Genomic DNA, 17,241 nt, shown 5'->3' with positions numbered 1-17,241 from the left:
TGAGGCTGCCGGTGCCGGCTCGTCGCTGCGCCTCTCCTACCGCAGCGACGGCGCCCCGGCGCGCCGCTCGCTGCTTCGGCTGCTGCTGACGCCGCCGGTGCCGCCGCCGCGCCTCGCCGCCGTGCGGCTCCTCCTGGCGGTGGAGGGGCGGCTGCTGGAGCGGCGCTTCCCGCCGGCGCCTCGCCTCGCCCACACCCTGGCCTGGGACCGAACCGACGCCTACGGCTCGCGGGTCTACGGCACCGCACACGCCGTCGGTACGGCGGTGGGGGGGGCGTGTGGGAGCATGGGGGGTCAGCTATGAGTGGTCGCTGTCTCTACCTGGCGGTGAGGGTGGGCTATGAGTGGTCGCTGTCTCTGTCTGGCAGTGAGGGTGGGCTATGAGTGGTCGCTGTCTCTACCTGGCAGTGTGAGTGAGCTATGAGTGGTCACTGTCTCTACCTGGCAGTGTGGGTGGGCTATGAGTGGTCACTGTCTCTGCCTGGCAGTGAGGGTGGGCTATGAGTGGTCACTGTCTCTGTCTGGCAGTGTGGGTGGGCTATGAGTGGTCACTGTCTCTGCCTGGCAGTGAGGGTGGGCTATGAGTGGTCACTGTCTCTACCTGGCAGTGAGAGTGGGCTATGAGTGGTCACTGTCTCTGTCTGGCAGTGTGGGTGGGCTATGAGTGGTCACTGTCTCTACCTGGCAGTGTGGGAGGGCTATGAGTGGTCACTGTCTCTACCTGGCAGTGTGGGTGGGCTATGAGTGGTCACTGTCTCTGCCTGGCAGTGTGGGTGGGCTATGAGTGGTCACTGTCTCTGTCTGGCGGTGTGGGTGGGCTATGAGTGGTCACTGTCTCTACCTGGCAGTGAGGATGGGCTATGAGTGGTCACTGTCTCTACCTGGCAGTGTGAGTGAGCTATGAGTGGTCACTGTCTCTGTCTGGCAGTGAGGGTGGGCTATGAGTGGTCACTGTCTCTACCTGGCAGTGTGGGTGGGCTATGAGTGGTCACTGTCTCTACCTGGCAGTGAGGGTGGGCTATGAGTGGTCACTGTCTCTGTCTGGCAGTGTGAGTGAGCTATGAGTGGTCACTGTCTCTGTCTGGCAGTGTGGGTGAGCTATGAGTGGTCACTGTCTCTACCTGGCAGTGAGGGTGGGCTATGAGTGGTCACTGTCTCTGTCTGGCAGTGTGGGTGAGCTATGAGTGGCCACTGTCTCTACCTGGCAGTGTGGGTGGGCTATGAGTGGTCACTGTCTCTGCCCGGCAGTGTGGGTGGGCTATGAGTGGTCACTGTCTCTACCTGGCAGTGTGAGTGAGCTATGAGTGGTCACTGTCTCTGTCTGGCAGTGTGGGTGAGCTATGAGTGGTCACTGTCTCTACCTGGCAGTGAGGGTGGGCTATGAGTGGTCACTGTCTCTGTCTGGCAGTGTGGGTGAGCTATGAGTGGCCACTGTCTCTACCTGGCAGTGTGGGTGGGCTATGAGTGGTCACTGTCTCTGCCCGGCAGTGTGGGTGGGCTATGAGTGGTCACTGTCTCTACCTGGCAGTGTGAGTGAGCTATGAGTGGTCACTGTCTCTGTCTGGCAGTGTGGGTGAGCTATGAGTGGTCACTGTCTCTACCTGGCAGTGAGGGTGGGCTATGAGTGGTCACTGTCTCTGTCTGGCAGTGTGGGTGAGCTATGAGTGGCCACTGTCTCTACCTGGCAGTGTGGGTGGGCTATGAGTGGTCACTGTCTCTGCCCGGCAGTGTGGGTGGGCTATGAGTGGTCACTGTCTCTACCTGGCAGTGTGAGTGAGCTATGAGTGGTCACTGTCTCTATCTGGCAGTGTGAGTGAGCTATGAGTGGTCACTGTCTCTACCTGGCAGTGTGGGTGGGCTATGAGTGGTCACTGTCTCTGCCCGGCAGTGTGGGTGGGCTATGAGTACGCGGGCTGTGCCGAGCTGGTGCTGTGGGAGCGCCGTGCGGTGGAGCTGCCGGCGTTCCCCCTGGAGCCGTCCGGGATCGCCGGGTGGAGCCTGGAGCCGCACCACGCCCTGGACGTGCCCAGCGGTGCGCCCACACCCCACGTGCCCCCCCCTCCCCCATTGTCTCCCCCTGAGTCTCCCAGCATGCCATACCCCCCGTGTCTCTCACCCCACCCCCGTGTCCCCCCGTGCCCCCCCCCCCCGTGTCTCCTTCCGTGTCTCTCCCTATGTTTCCCCCGTGTGAGACACGGCAACACGGTAACACAGGGACACAAGGGTATATGGGGACAGGGGGACACAGGGACAGGGGTACACAGGGACACGGTCACATGGTGATACGGTGACACGGTTATACAGTATGGTGATACGAGGACACGGGGACAGGGGGTCACGGTGACATGGGGACAGGGGGTCACGGGGTCACGGGGTCACGGTGACATGGATACACGGGGATGTAGGGACAGGGGGACACGGGGACAGGGGGACACGGCGATATTGGAACAGCGGGACGGGGGGAAACGTAGTCACGATCCGTGCGGTACCTCCCTGCGAATCGCAGGAGGGTGACAGCATCCTGGCCGTGTGTCTAACCCCCCCCTCGCCCCCCCTCTCCCCCCCCGCCGCCCCCCCCCTCCCGCATCAGGCATCCTGCACCGCGGCGACGGCTCGTCGCTGGCGCTACGCTCCCAGCCGCCCGTCATCTCGACCTTCGTGGGCTCTGGGCGGCGCCGCCCTCTCTCGTGCCCGCCGGGGGCCCCGCCGCCCGGGGGCTGCCGGGGCCCCGCCGAGTCGGCGCGGCTGCTGGCGCCGGTGGCGCTGGCGTGCGGCGCGGACGGCGCCGTCTACGTGGGGGACTACAACTTGGTGCGGCGCGTGGAGCCCGCGGGCAACGTGAGCACCGTCATGGAGCTCAGGTGAGCGGGGGGCGCAGGGGGAGGAGCAAGGGGTACACACGGAGTCATGGGGAGACACGCGGGGAGACACGGGAAGACACACAGGGAGACACAGGGACTCGTGCGGAGACACGGGGAGATACACGCGGGGATACACACGGGGAGACGGGAGACACGGGCAGACACGGAGAGACGCATGGGGAGACACACAGGGAGACACGCGGGCAGACTCAGGGAGACACACTGGGAGACACAGGGAAGCAGAGGGGGAGACACAGGGCGTACGGGGGAGACACAGGGAGACACGGGGACTCATGGGGAGACACGGTGAGACACGAGGGGGTAATGCATGGGCAAACTGACATTCAGGGATGCGCACTGGAGGAGCACGTGGTGACCATGTGTGCCTGACCCCCCGCCCTCTGCCCCTGTGCCTCGCATCAGCAGGAGTAAAGAATTCAAGCACAGGTGAGCGTGGTCCTGTGTGTGTTATTGCACTTCATAGGTGCTGCTACTCGCTGACAGCACTTGCTCCTACAGTCTGTTAAGGCTACACGGGGGATCTTTGTGTTTGGGCGTGAGCCACCCACCCCGCTAACGGGGCATTCTGAGCGTCGTGGAGCGCTCTCGGTTCCAACCCCGGCGGGCCGCCCTAGTTAATGCCGTGGCGGCACGCGTCAGCCATAAATGCCGCCCTCCGTCCACTTTGTGGTACAGATTCGGAACCCCCCACCCACCCCCCAACCACCCCATGACGTTAATCTACGAGGAGCAGCCCTTACTATGGTCCTTACCATGCTCCTTACCATTGTGCTTACCATGATGCTTACTACAGCCCTTACCACGACCCTTACCACGACCCTTACCATGGCCCTTACCATGGTGCTTACCATGGTGCTTACCATGGTAAGCACCATGATGCTTACTACAGCCCTTACCACGACCCTTACCACGACCCTTACCACGACCCTTACCATGGCCCTTACCATGGCCCTTACCATGGTGCTTACCATGGTCCTTACCATGGTGCTTACCATGGTGCTTACCATGATGCTTACTACAGCCCTTACCACGACCCTTACCACGACCCTTACCACGACCCTTACCACGCCCCTTACCATGGCCCTTACCATGGCCCTTACCATGGTGCTTACCATGATGCTTACTACAGCCCTTACCACGACCCTTACCATGGCCCTTACCATAAGGAGGATCTTTGCCTTTTTGTTGGCGCGCTGCGCTACGAACCCGGCGACCCGAGTTCGATTCCCGCTCATTGCCACCACCAATTAATTACCTGTAACGATTATCTGATCCGGTCCTGGGCCTCCCCTAGGTCGACTCAGCCTAGAATGAGTACCCGGTGCGGTGTGTCGTAGCCGTCGCCACTACGGAAGACGAAGCTGGCCGGGAGTGGTGCTGGCAACCCACCACCCACCCCCCACCTCCCTCGCGCGCCGTTCCGGCCTTCGTAGGTGCTGCTCCGCCAGCAGCGGCAGCAGCAGCAGCAGCACTTGCCCCTACGGTCTAGTGACAGGCTACCTGGGCGGGTGTGGGGGACCCCCTTTGCCTCCGTGACCCCCGCAGCGCGTCGCCGGCGCACAAGTACTACGTGGCCGTGTGCCCCGTGACGGGCGCCGTCATCGTGTCGGACGGCGCCACGCGCCGACTCTACCGCGTGCGGCCGACGCCCCCGGCGGCGGGGGGCGGCGACGGAGCGCCGCCGCCGGTGGCCCCGGCCGAGGTGCTGGCCGGCAACGGGGAGCAGTGCCTGCCCATGGACGGCGCCAAGTGCGGCGACGGAGGCCGCGCCACGGCCGCCAGCCTCAACCAGCCCCGCGGTGAGCCACGCGCGGCGAGCGGCGAGCGGTGAGCGGTGAGGAGCGGTGAGCGGCGAGTGGGGAGCGGTGAGCGGTGAGGAGCGGTGAGCGGCGAGTGGGGAGCGGTGAGCGGTGAGCGGGGAGCGGTGAGCGGTGAGCGGTGAGCAGGAGGCGGTGAGTGCGCAGCAGGGCGCCAGGGGACTGCAGGGGAAAGCCTGGAAGCTCTGCCCGTCGCATCACGCGGGTCCACATGTCGCTGTATACCCAGGTCCCCCCCCGTGCCGCCCCCCACTTCAACCCACATGGCCCCTGTCCCCTACCATGCCCCCCCTTTGTGCCCCCCAACCCCCCCTCCCATCATTCTCCCCACCCCCTCCCATGCCCTCCCTCCATGCCCCTCCGTGCCCCCCCTCTTTGCCCCCCCTCCTCTTGAACTCACATGTCCCTACCATGCCCCGCTTGAGCCCCCCACCCTCTCCCATGTCCCTCCCCCCCATGCGGTCCCCCCCCGTGCCCCCCCCCCCCCCAGGCGTGGCGGTGGACGAGCGGGGCCTCGTCTACTTTGTGGACGGCAGCTCGGTGCGCCGTGTGGACCAGAACGGCGCCATCTCCACCGTGCTCGGCTCCACCGGCCTCGCCGCCGCCTCCGCCCGCCCGCTCAGCTGCGGGGACTCCATGGACGCCGCGCAGGTCGGCGCCCCGGGGGTCGCCGGGGAAACGGGGTCGCCGGGGGCGACGGGGTCGCCGGGGGCGACGGGGTCGCCGGGGGCGACGGGGTCGCCGGGGGCGACGGGGTCGCCGGGGGCGACGGGGTCACCGGGTCGTCCAATCATCGGGTCACCAGGGCGCCGGGTTTCAGGGTCACTGGGTCATAGAGGCACCGGGTTGCTGGATCACGGGGTCACCGGGGCCGGGTGACCGGGGCCAGGTCACCGGGGCCAGGTCACCGGGTCGCCGGGTCACGGGGTCGCAGGATCACCGTGACCCCTCCGCCCCTCCATCCCCAGGTGCGCCTGGAGTGGCCCACGGACCTGGCCGTGAGCCCGCTGGACAACTCGCTGCTGGTGCTGGACACCGGCGTGGTGCTGCAGGTGTGGGACGGGCGCCGCGCCCGCGTCGTTGCCGGGCGCCCGCCGCACTGCACGGCGCCCGGCGGCGTCGAGGCGCCGCCGGCGCCGCCCCTGGCGCCGGCGGCGCCTCGCTCGCCGCTGCAGTCGCCGGTGGCGCTGGCCGTGTCGCCGGACGGCGCGCTGCACGTGGCCGAGACGGACGGGCGCCGGCTGCACCGCGTGCGGCGCGTGGCGCCCGAGGGCGGCGCCGTCACCGTCGCGGGCGGCGTCGCGCCGTGCGACTGCGGCGCCGAGTCCGGCGCCGGCGCGGCGGCCGTCGCGACCGGCGCCGGACCGCCCGCCGCGGCCTCCTCCTCCTCCTCCTCGTCGTCGTCGTCATCTTCGTCGTCTCCGCCGTCATCGCCCAGTGAGTGTTCGCGCGCCGGCTGCGACGCCTGCGGTGTATTTGGGGTTTGCGTGGTCTCCCCCTCGGTCTGTGCCGTTCTGGGCCACATTTTGTTTCGTGAGAGCCCTCCGCCACCCGACGCGGCCAGACATCTCGCCGCTCGGCGCACCGGTGTTTCGCGGCGCTAATTATTGCGCCTCCGATTCGTGAGAGCGACTCCCACCGCCATCTGCCTGTTGTTGATATTTGTTGTTGATGTTTGTTGATGATGTTGTTGTTGACTTCAGCCCCGTGCGAGTGTTTTGGAGGGGACGGGGGCTCCGCTCGCGACGCTCGGCTCCACTCCCCCACGGCTCTCGCGTTCTGCCCGGACGGCTCCCTCTACATAGCTGACTTGGGGAATGTCAGGGTACGCACAGCACACACACACACAGCACACACACAGCACACACACACGCAGCACACACACAGCACACACACATAGCACACACACAGCACATAGCACACACACAGCACACACACACAGTACACAGCACACACACACAGCACACACACAGCTCCCTCTACATAGCTGACTTGGGGGAATGTCAGGGTACGCACAGCACATACACACAGCACACACACACAACACACACACAGCACACACACACACAGCACACACACACACAGCACACACACACAGCACATAGCACACACAGGGCACACACACAGCACACACACACACACAGCACATACACACAGTACACAGCACACACACAGCACACACACAGCACACACACAGCACATACACACAGTGCACACGCACATACAGCACACACACACACACAGCACACACACAGCTCCCTCTACATAGCTGACTTGGGGAATGTCAGGGTACACACAGCACACACACACAGCACACACACAGCACACACACACAGGGCACACACACAGCACACACACAGCACATACACACAGTACACACACACAGTACACACACACATACAGCACACACACACAGCACTTACACACATACACAGCACATACACACAGCACATACACACAGCACACACACACACAGCACACACACAGCACACACACACAGCACACACGCGCAGCACACACACAGCACGCAGCGCACACACACAGCACACACATACAGCACACACACACAGCACACACACACAGCACATACGTAGTAGTGTAGTGTATAGTAGTGTAGTGTATAGTGTAGTGTATAGTTTAGTGTATAGTTTAGTGTATAGTAGCGTAGTGTGTAGCGTAGTGTATAGTGTAGTGTATAGTGTAGTGAAGTGTGTAGTGTATAGTCGTATAGTGTAGTGTAGTGTATAGTGTATATTAGTGTAGTGTATAGTAGTGTATAGTAGTGTAGTGTATAGTAGTGTCGTGTATAGTGTAGTGCATAGTAGTGTATAGTGTAGTGTGTAGTGTAGTGTATAGTGTAGTGTATAGTGTAGTGTTGTATAGTGTAGTATAAAGTGTAGTGTGTAGTGTATAGTGTAGTAGTGTATATTGTGGTGTATAGGGTAGTGTATAGTGTAGTGTGACAAGGTGTCTATGACGAGGTGACCATGACGAGGTGTCTATGACGAGGTGTCTGTGACCAGGTGACCATGACGAGGTGTCCGTGACGAGGTGTCTATGACGAGGTGTCCATGACGAGGTGTCCATGACGAGGTGACCATGACGAGGTGACCATGACGAGGTGTCTATGACGAGGTGTCTATGACGAGGTGACCATGACGAGGTGTCCATGACGAGGTGACCATGACGAGGTGACCATGACGAGGTGTCTATGACGAGGTGTCTATGACGAGGTGACCATGACGAGGTGTCCATGACGAGGTGTCTATGACGAGGTGACCATGACGAGGTGACCATGACGAGGTGTCTATGACGAGGTGTCTAGAACCGAGAGGGCCGTCCGTGCCGCCCGCTGTCCAGGTGCGTGTGGTGCGTGAGCCGGGCCCCATGCGGGAATCCAGCTCCACCTCCACCTCCTCCACCCCCTCCTCCTCCACCTCCTCCACCTCGTCGTCGTCGTCGTCCACCTCGTCGGGGAGGCTGCTGGTGCCGCTGCCGGCGGAGCAGGAGCTGCTGGTGTTCAGCGCCGCGGGTCGCCACCTGAGCACGCGGAGCCTCGTCACGGGAGCCACCCTCCTCAGCTTCTCCTACGGCGGCGGGGAGGGGGGCGACGAGGGGGGGGAGGGGGCCGGGCCGCTGTCGTCCGTCACGTGAGCGCGACGCGGCACGCGTGTACACACACACACGCGTGTAGGCACACACACGTGTACACACACTCACGTGTACACACACACGTGTACACACGCACGCACGCGTGTAGGCACACACACGCGTGTACACACACACGCGTGTACACACACACACGTGTACACACACACGCGCGTGTACACACACACGCGTGTACACACACACGTGTACACACACACGTGTACACACACACATACACACAACGACAAAGACCCCCCCGTATAGCCTCAACAGACTGTTGGGGCAAGTGCTGTTAGCGAGCGCCTATTAAGGCCGGCACGGCACACGAGGGGGTGGGTGGCCAACACCGCGCCCGACCGCCTTTGTCTCCCATTTGAGGCTGAGTCGATCTAGCGGAGGTCCAGGATCGGTTCAAATAATCGTCACCGGTGACGATTATCTGAACCGATCCTGGACCTCCCCTAGTGGGAATTTGACTCGGATCACCGGGTTCGTAGCGCGACGTGGCGCTCACCACTACACCACCGCTCCCTCCAGGTGTTGCGATACTACCACACCACCACCACCACACTACCACTATCTCCCTGCTCGCCCCCCTTTTACCCCCTCCCCATGTCTCCCCTTAACCCCCCACTGCCCCCCCCCCGCTTGTCCCCACACGTCCCACCGCGTCAGCGTTACGCCACTCCGCCTACAACACGCCCCCCCCCCTTTCCAAGCCAAACGCACGACTCAGTCTGAACCTGGGGGACCCCCCCGTGGCAGCCGTCCCCACACGTCACTCCCCCCCGTCTGTCTCCCCCCCGCCCCGCTGCCCCCCACCAGCGACGCCGACGGCAACGTGCTGCGCGTGGAGCGCGGGGGGGGCTCCTCCCCAGCGGCGGGGGCCGAGGGGGGGGGTTTCCCTCCCCCCGCCGTCTCGGGCGGCGAGGCGGTGCGGCTGGTGGCGCCGGGGGGGCTGGCGACGGAGCTGGCGGTGTCGCCGGGAGACGGAGCGCTGCTGGGACTCGTCAGCCAGGGCCGGTGGCTGGCGCGGCTCGCGTACCACCCGGCCGGCGGCACGGGTGGCGGCACGGGTGGCGGCAGCGGCGGTGGCGGTGGCGGCGGTGGCGGTGGGCTACTGGCGTCACGCACCGACCACAATGGATGGAGCACGTTCTACGAGTGAGCCAGACAGGCTCGCGTGATTCTTGGACTATCTCTAGGACTATCTCTAGGACTATCTCTAGGACTAGCTCTAGGATTAAGACTATCTCTAGGATAGCATTATGGCTATCTCTACGACTAGCTCTACGACTAGCTCAAGGACTATCTCTAGGACTAGCTCTAGGACTATCTCTAGGACTATCTTAATGACTATCTCAATTACTATCTCAAGAACAATCTCAAGGACTATATCTAGGACCAGCTCAAGGACTATACCTAGGACTAGCTCAAGGACTATCTCTAGGACTATATTTAGGATTATCTCTAGGGCTATCTCAAGGACTAGCTCAAGGACTATCTGAAGGACTATCTCAAGGACTAGCTCAAGGACTATCTCAAGGACTATCTCTAGGACTATCTTAATGACTATCTCAATGACTATCTCAAGGACTATCTCAAGGACTATATCTAGGAGTAGCTCTAGGACTAGCTCAAGGACTATACCTAGGACTAGCTCAAGGACTATCTCTAGGACTATATCTAGGATTATCTCTAGGGTTATCTCTAGGACTAGCTCAAGGACTATCTGAAGGACTATCTCAAGGACTAGCTCAAAGACTATCTCAAGGACTATCTCTAGGATTAGCTCTAGGATTATCTCAAGGACTATCTCTAGGACTAGCTCAAGGACTATCTCAATCACTATCTTTATAACTAGCTCTAGAAATATCTCAAGGACTATCTCTAGGTCTCGCTCTAGGACTATCTCTAGTACTATCTCTAGGACTATATCAAGGACTATCTCTAGGACTATCTCAAGGACTAGCTCTAGGACTAGCTCAAGGACTATTTCAAGGACTATCTCTAGGACTAGCTCTAGGACTATCTCTAGGACTAGCTCTACGACCATCTCTAGGACTATCTCTATGACTATCTCTAGGACTATCTCAAGGACTATCTCAAGGACTATACCTAGGACTATCTCTAGGACTATCTCTAGGACTATCACTAGGTCTCGCTCTAGTACTATCTCTAGTACTATCTCTAGGACTATCTCAAGGACTATCTCTAGGACTATCTCAAGGACTATCTCAAGGACTAGCTCTACGACTATCTCTAGGACTATCTCTAGGACTAGCTCTAGGACTATCTCTAGGACTATCTCTAGGACTAGCTCTAGGACTATCTCTAGGACTATCTCAAGGACTATCTCTAGGACTATCTCAAGGACTATCTCTAGGACTATACCTAGGACTAGCTCTAGGACTATCTCTAGGACTATCTCTAGGATGAGCCCTACGACTATCTCTAGGACTATCTCTAGGACTAGCTCAAGGACTATCTCTAGGACTATCTCTAGGACTAGCTCACGGACTATCTCTAGGACTATCTCTAGGACTATCTCTAGGACTATCTCTAAGACTATCTCTAGGACTATCTCTAGGACTAGCTCAAGGACTATCTCAATGACTATCTCTAGAACTATCTCTAGGACTATCTCTTGGACTATCTCTAGGACTAGCTCAAGGACTATCTGAAGGACTATCTCAAGGACTAGCTCAAGGACTATCTCAAGGACTATCTCTAGGACTATCTTAATGACTATCTCAATGACTATCTCAAGGACTATCTCAAGGACTATATCTAGGAGTAGCTCTAGGACTAGCTCAAGGACTATACCTAGGACTAGCTCAAGGACTATCTCTAGGACTATATCTAGGATTATCTCTAGGGTTATCTCTAGGACTAGCTCAAGGACTATCTGAAGGACTATCTCAAGGACTAGCTCAAAGACTATCTCAAGGACTATCTCTAGGATTAGCTCTAGGATTATCTCAAGGACTATCTCTAGGACTAGCTCAAGGACTATCTCAATCACTATCTTTATAACTAGCTCTAGAAATATCTCAAGGACTATCTCTAGGTCTCGCTCTAGGACTATCTCTAGTACTATCTCTAGGACTATATCAAGGACTATCTCTAGGACTATCTCAAGGACTAGCTCTAGGACTAGCTCAAGGACTATTTCAAGGACTATCTCTAGGACTAGCTCTAGGACTATCTCTAGGACTAGCTCTACGACCATCTCTAGGACTATCTCTATGACTATCTCTAGGACTATCTCAAGGACTATCTCAAGGACTATACCTAGGACTATCTCTAGGACTATCTCTAGGACTATCACTAGGTCTCGCTCTAGTACTATCTCTAGTACTATCTCTAGGACTATCTCAAGGACTATCTCTAGGACTATCTCAAGGACTATCTCAAGGACTAGCTCTACGACTATCTCTAGGACTATCTCTAGGACTAGCTCTAGGACTATCTCTAGGACTATCTCTAGGACTAGCTCTAGGACTATCTCTAGGACTATCTCAAGGACTATCTCTAGGACTATCTCAAGGACTATCTCTAGGACTATACCTAGGACTAGCTCTAGGACTATCTCTAGGACTATCTCTAGGATGAGCCCTACGACTATCTCTAGGACTATCTCTAGGACTAGCTCAAGGACTATCTCTAGGACTATCTCTAGGACTAGCTCACGGACTATCTCTAGGACTATCTCTAGGACTATCTCAAGGACTATCTCTAGGACTATCTCTAGGACTATCTCAAGGACTATCTCTAGGACTATCTCTAAGACTATCTCTAGGACTATCTCTAGGACTAGCTCAAGGACTATCTCAATGACTCTCTCTAGAACTATCTCTAGGACTATCTCTAGGACTATCTCTAGGACTAGCTCAAGGACTATCTCTAGGACTAGCTCAAGGACTATCTCTAGGACTAGGACATGCACCCCTAACCTCTCCCCGCCCCTGTCGCCCCTGTCGCCCCGCCCCCACCAGCTATGACGAGTCTGGTCACGTGGAGAACGTGACGTACCCCAGCGGCACCGTGCGCACGGTGAGGGCCAACGCCGACGCGGCGTTCCGCGTCGAGTGGTCATCGTCCGACAGCGACGGCGCCGTGGCGCTCCTCACCACCGTCTCCAACGGCGACACCGCCTACTCCATAACTCAAGGTGGGCGGCAGTTGGTGACGGTGGTGGTGGTGGTGAAGGTGGTGGTAGTGGTGGTGGTAAAGGTAGTGGTGGTGGTGGTGGTGATGAAGGTAGTGGTGGTGTTGATGAAGGTAGTGGTGGTGATGATGGTGAAGGTAGTGGTGCTGATGAGGGGTAGTAGTGGTGGTGGTGATGATGAAGGTGGTGGTGCTGATCAAGGTAGTGGTGGTAGTGGTGGTGATGAAGGTAGTGGTAGTGGTTGTGATGAAGGTAGTGGTGGTGATCGATGCCCGGGTGCGGTCAAGGGATGGCTCCCTATTGCTCAACCACGTTTTATATGCCGATGATCTGGTAATTGCTGCTCACTTAGAGGAGGAGTTGGAGGCGCTGCTGCTGAACCTGGAGCTTGCCACTAAGAGGTGGGGACTTACCATCAGCCCCACCAAAACTAAGCACCTGCCTGGGTATTTTGTACCATCGGACGCTCCACTCCCACAACTCCCAATTGGTGATAGGGCAGTTGTGGAGAGAGTGGAAAGTTTCCCATACCTGGGCAGTGTGCTCATGACCAGCTCCGGTTTGACAGCAGAGGTCTCACTCCGAATCAGTCGAGCGGCATTATCTTTTCATCGGTTGCGTAACGCTGTGTGGAAGCTACCTGTTCTGTCGCTCCGCATGAAGCTTCGAGTCTTCTCGGCCACAGTCATTCCCTCCCTTCTCTACGCTTGCGAAACGTGGACCCCCTTAATGGAACATCTTTGACCGGTTAGAAACATTTAGGATGGCCTGCCTACGATCCATCATGGGTTTAATCAGGCTGGATTATGTGAGGAGCTCACGTATCCTTGAAAGATCTGGACAAAGTCCCATCGGTGAGCTCCTCCGGCAGGCAAGGCTGCGTTGGCTGGGTCATGTAGCCCGCATGCCCAGCCACCGCATGCCTAAACAGCTTTTGTTCGGCCGGATCAAGGGGGCTAAACGGACGCGGCACGGGCTAAAGAAGAGGGAGTGATGTGGTACCAGAGGACGTGGAGCTGAGTGGACTTGCCAATGACTGGTACCAGCGGTGTCAAGATCGGCCTCTGTGGAGGAGGCTCGTGAAGGACGCTACTGGGCAGTTGGAGGCAGTCGCCCTCCAACACCAACGGAGGGTGGAAGAGCGACGCTCACAACAACGGGCGGAGCGCCGGGTGGCTAAAGCACACAAGTTAGGGGCACAGGTGGTGCATCAGCCAGTCATCTCAGTCAGTCGACCCGTGGCACTTGGGTCTGCCCCGTGACCTCCTGTCAGTGGGCGTTCGACACTTCACGTGGCCTCAATGTGCACATGGCCTGGCACAAGCGTTGTGGTGACGTCACCGCCACTTAGTGGCGAATGGCGGTTGTTTTTGTTGTGTTTATGGTGCATGTGTACACACGTGTGTGTGTGTGTGATGGTACATGTGTACACACGTGTGTGTGTGTGATAGTGCACGTGTGCACACGTGTGTGTGTGTGTGATGGTACACGTGTACACGTGTGCGTGTGTAATGGTACACGTGTACACGCACACACACACGTGTGTACTCGTGTGTGTGTGTGTGTGTGATGGTACACGTGTACACACGTGTGTGTGTGATGGTACACGTGTACACGTGTGTGTGTGTGTGATGGTACACGTGTACACGTGTGTGTGTGCGTGTGATGGTACATGTGTACACGTGTGTGTGTGTACACGTGTGTGTGTGTACACGTGTGTGTGTGTGTACACGTGTGTGTGTGTGTACACGTGTGTGTGTGTACACGTGTGTGTGTGTACACGTGTGTGTGTGTGTACACGTGTGGTGTGTGTACACGTGTGTGTGTGTGTACACGTGTGTGTGTGTGTACACGTGTGTGTCCCGTACGTGTGTGTGTGTACACGTGTGTGTGTGTGTGTGTACACGTGTGTGTGTGTGTACACGTGTGTGTGTGTACACGTGTGTGTGTGTGTACACGTGTGTGTGTGTGTGTGTACACGTGTGTGTGTGTACACGTGTGTGTGTGTACACGTGTGTGTGTGTACACGTGTGTGTGTGTGTACACGTGTGTGTGTGTGTACACGTGTGTGTGTGTGTACACGTGTGTGTGTACACGTGTGTGTGTGTGTACACGTGTGTGTGTGTGTACACGCGTGTGTGTGTGTACACGTGTGTGTGTGTGTGTGATGGTACATGTGTACACGTGTGTGTGTGTGTGTACACGTGTGTGTGTGTACACGTGTGTGTGTGTGATGGTACACGTGTGTGTGTGTACACGTGTGTGTGTGTGTACACGTGTGTGTGTGTACACGTGTGTGTGTGTGTACACGTGTGTGTGTGTACACGTGTGTGTGTGTGTGTGTACACGTGTGTGTGTGTACACGTGTGTGTGTGTGTACACGTGTGTGTGTGTGTGTACACGTGTGTGTGTGTACACGTGTGTGTGTGTGTACACGTGTGTGTGTGTACACGTGTGTGTGTGTGTACACGTGTGTGTGTGTGTGTGTGTACACGTGTGTGTGTGTACACGTGTGTGTGTGTACACGTGTGTGTGTGTACACGTGTGTGTGTGTGTGTACACGTGTGTGTGTGTACACGTGTGTGTGTGTGTACACGTGTGTGTGTGTACACGTGTGTGTGTGTGTACACGTGTGTGTGTGTGTGTACACGTGTGTGTGTGTGTACACGTGTGTGTGTGTACACGTGTGTGTGTGTACACGTGTGTGTGTGTGTGTGTACACGTGTGTGTGTGTACACGTGTGTGTGTGTACACGTGTGTGTGTGTGTACACGTGTGTGTGTGTGTACACGTGTGTGTGTGTGTGTACACGTGTGTGTGTGTACACGTGTGTGTGTGTGTACACGTGTGTGTGTGTGTACACGTGTGTGTGTGTTCACGTGTGTGTGTGTACACGTGTGTGTGTGTGTACACGTGTGTGTGTGTACACGTGTGTGTGTGTGTACACGTGTGTGTGTGTACACGTGTGTGTGTGTGTACACGTGTGTGTGTGTGTACACGTGTGTGTGTGTACACGTGTGTGTGTGTACACGTGTGTGTGTGTGTACACGTGTGTGTGTGTACACGTGTGTGTGTGTGTACACGTGTGTGTGTGTACACGTGTGTGTGTGTACACGTGTGTGTGTGTACACGTGTGTGTGTGTGTACACGTGTGTGTGTGTACACGTGTGTGTGTGTGTACACGTGTGTGTGTGTGTACACGTGTGTGTGTGTACACGTGTGTGTGTGTGTACACGTGTGTGTGTGTACACGTGTGTGTGTGTGTGTACACGTGTGTGTGTGTGTGTGTACACGTGTGTGTGTGTGTGTGTACACGTGTGTGTGTGTGTACACGTGTGTGTGTGTGTGTACACGTGTGTGTGTGTGTACACGTGTGTGTACACGTGTGTGTGTACACGTGTGTGTGTGTACACGTGTGTGTGTGTGTACACGTGTGTGTGTACACGTGTGTGTGTGTACACGTGTGTGTGTGTACACGTGTGTGTGTGTGTACACGTGTGTGTGTGTACACGTGTGTGTGTGTGTACACGTGTGTGTGTGTGTACACGTGTGTGTGTACACGTGTGTGTGTGTACACGTGTGTGTGTGTGTACACGTGTGTGTGTGTACACGTGTGTGTGTGTACACGTGTGTGTGTGTGTGTACACGTGTGTGTGTGTGTGTACACGTGTGTGTGTGTACACGTGTGTGTGTGTGTACACGTGTGTGTGTGTGTACACGTGTGTGTGTGTGTGTACACGTGTGTGTGTGTGTGTACACGTGTGTGTGTGTACACGTGTGTGTGTGTGTACACGTGTGTGTGTGTGTACACGTGTGTGTGTGTGTACATGTGTGTGTGTACACGTGTGTGTGTGTGTACACGTGTGTGTGTGTGTGTACACGTGTGTGTGTGTGTACACGTGTGTGTGTGTGTACACGTGTGTGTGTGTGTGTACACGTGTGTGTGTGTGTGTGTACACGTGTGTGTGTGTGTACACGTGTGTGTGTGTGTGTGATGGTACATGTGTACACGTGTGTGTGTGTACACGTGTGTGTGTGTGTGTACACGTGTGTGTGTGTGCGTGTGTGTGTGTACACGTGTGTGTGTGTGTACACGTGTGTGTGTGTGTACACGTGTGTGTGTGTGTGTACACGTGTGTGTGTGTGTACACGTGTGTGTGTGTACACGTGTGTGTGTGTGTACACGTGTGTGTGTGTGTACACGTGTGTGTGTGTACACGTGTGTGTGTGTGTGCACGTGTGTGTGTGTGTACACGTGTGTGTGTGTACACGTGTGTGTGTGTGTACACGTGTGTGTGTGTGTACACGTGTGTGTGTGTGTGTGATGGTACATGTGTACACGTGTGTGTGTGTGTACACGTGTGTGTGTGTGTACACGTGTGTGTGTGTGTGTGATGGTACATGTGTACACGTGTGTGTGTGTACACGTGTGTGTGTGTGCGTGCTCGCAGGCGGCCTGCGCTGGAGCTATTCGCTGAGCTGGGACGGGGCCCTGGGGGCTCTGCTGCCCTCGGGGCTCCGGGTGGGGCTGCAGGGGGAGCCGCACCGCGGGGCGGGGGCGCCCCCCCCTCGCTGGGCCCCTCCGTCACGAGGAGGAACCTCTCCCTGCCGGGGGCCGCCGGCTCCAACCTCGTGGAGTGGCGCCTCCGCAGGGAGAGCCACGCAGGGCGCGTCGCTCTCGTGGGACGTAGGCTGCGGGTGCGCTGGGGGGGGGGCACGGGGGG

General features: G+C 57.5%; 1 protein-coding gene across 1 annotated transcript in view; it reads left to right on the top strand.

The window, feature by feature from the left end:
- LOC116937205 (uncharacterized) overlaps positions 1–17,241 on the top strand; it is a 97,494-nt gene that overhangs the window by 68,230 nt on the left and 12,023 nt on the right. Inside the window, 13 exon segments of the mRNA XM_076053387.1 lie at positions 5–257; positions 1,889–2,032; positions 2,591–2,861; positions 3,288–3,308; positions 4,428–4,681; positions 5,190–5,350; positions 5,668–6,136; positions 6,403–6,524; positions 8,060–8,349; positions 8,990–9,511; positions 12,346–12,521; positions 16,969–17,084; positions 17,087–17,215. Coding sequence (XP_075909502.1) covers positions 5–257; positions 1,889–2,032; positions 2,591–2,861; positions 3,288–3,308; positions 4,428–4,681; positions 5,190–5,350; positions 5,668–6,136; positions 6,403–6,524; positions 8,060–8,349; positions 8,990–9,511; positions 12,346–12,521; positions 16,969–17,084; positions 17,087–17,215 — 2,928 coding nt within the window.

This window comes from Petromyzon marinus, chromosome 61 (genome assembly GCF_048934315.1).
Source record: "Petromyzon marinus isolate PM22_M1 ecotype Great Lakes invasive population chromosome 61, UKy_Petmar_22M1.pri1.0, whole genome shotgun sequence".
Lineage (NCBI taxonomy): Eukaryota > Metazoa > Chordata > Hyperoartia > Petromyzontiformes > Petromyzontidae > Petromyzon > Petromyzon marinus.
This window is presented reverse-complemented; position numbering and strand designations above follow the sequence as displayed.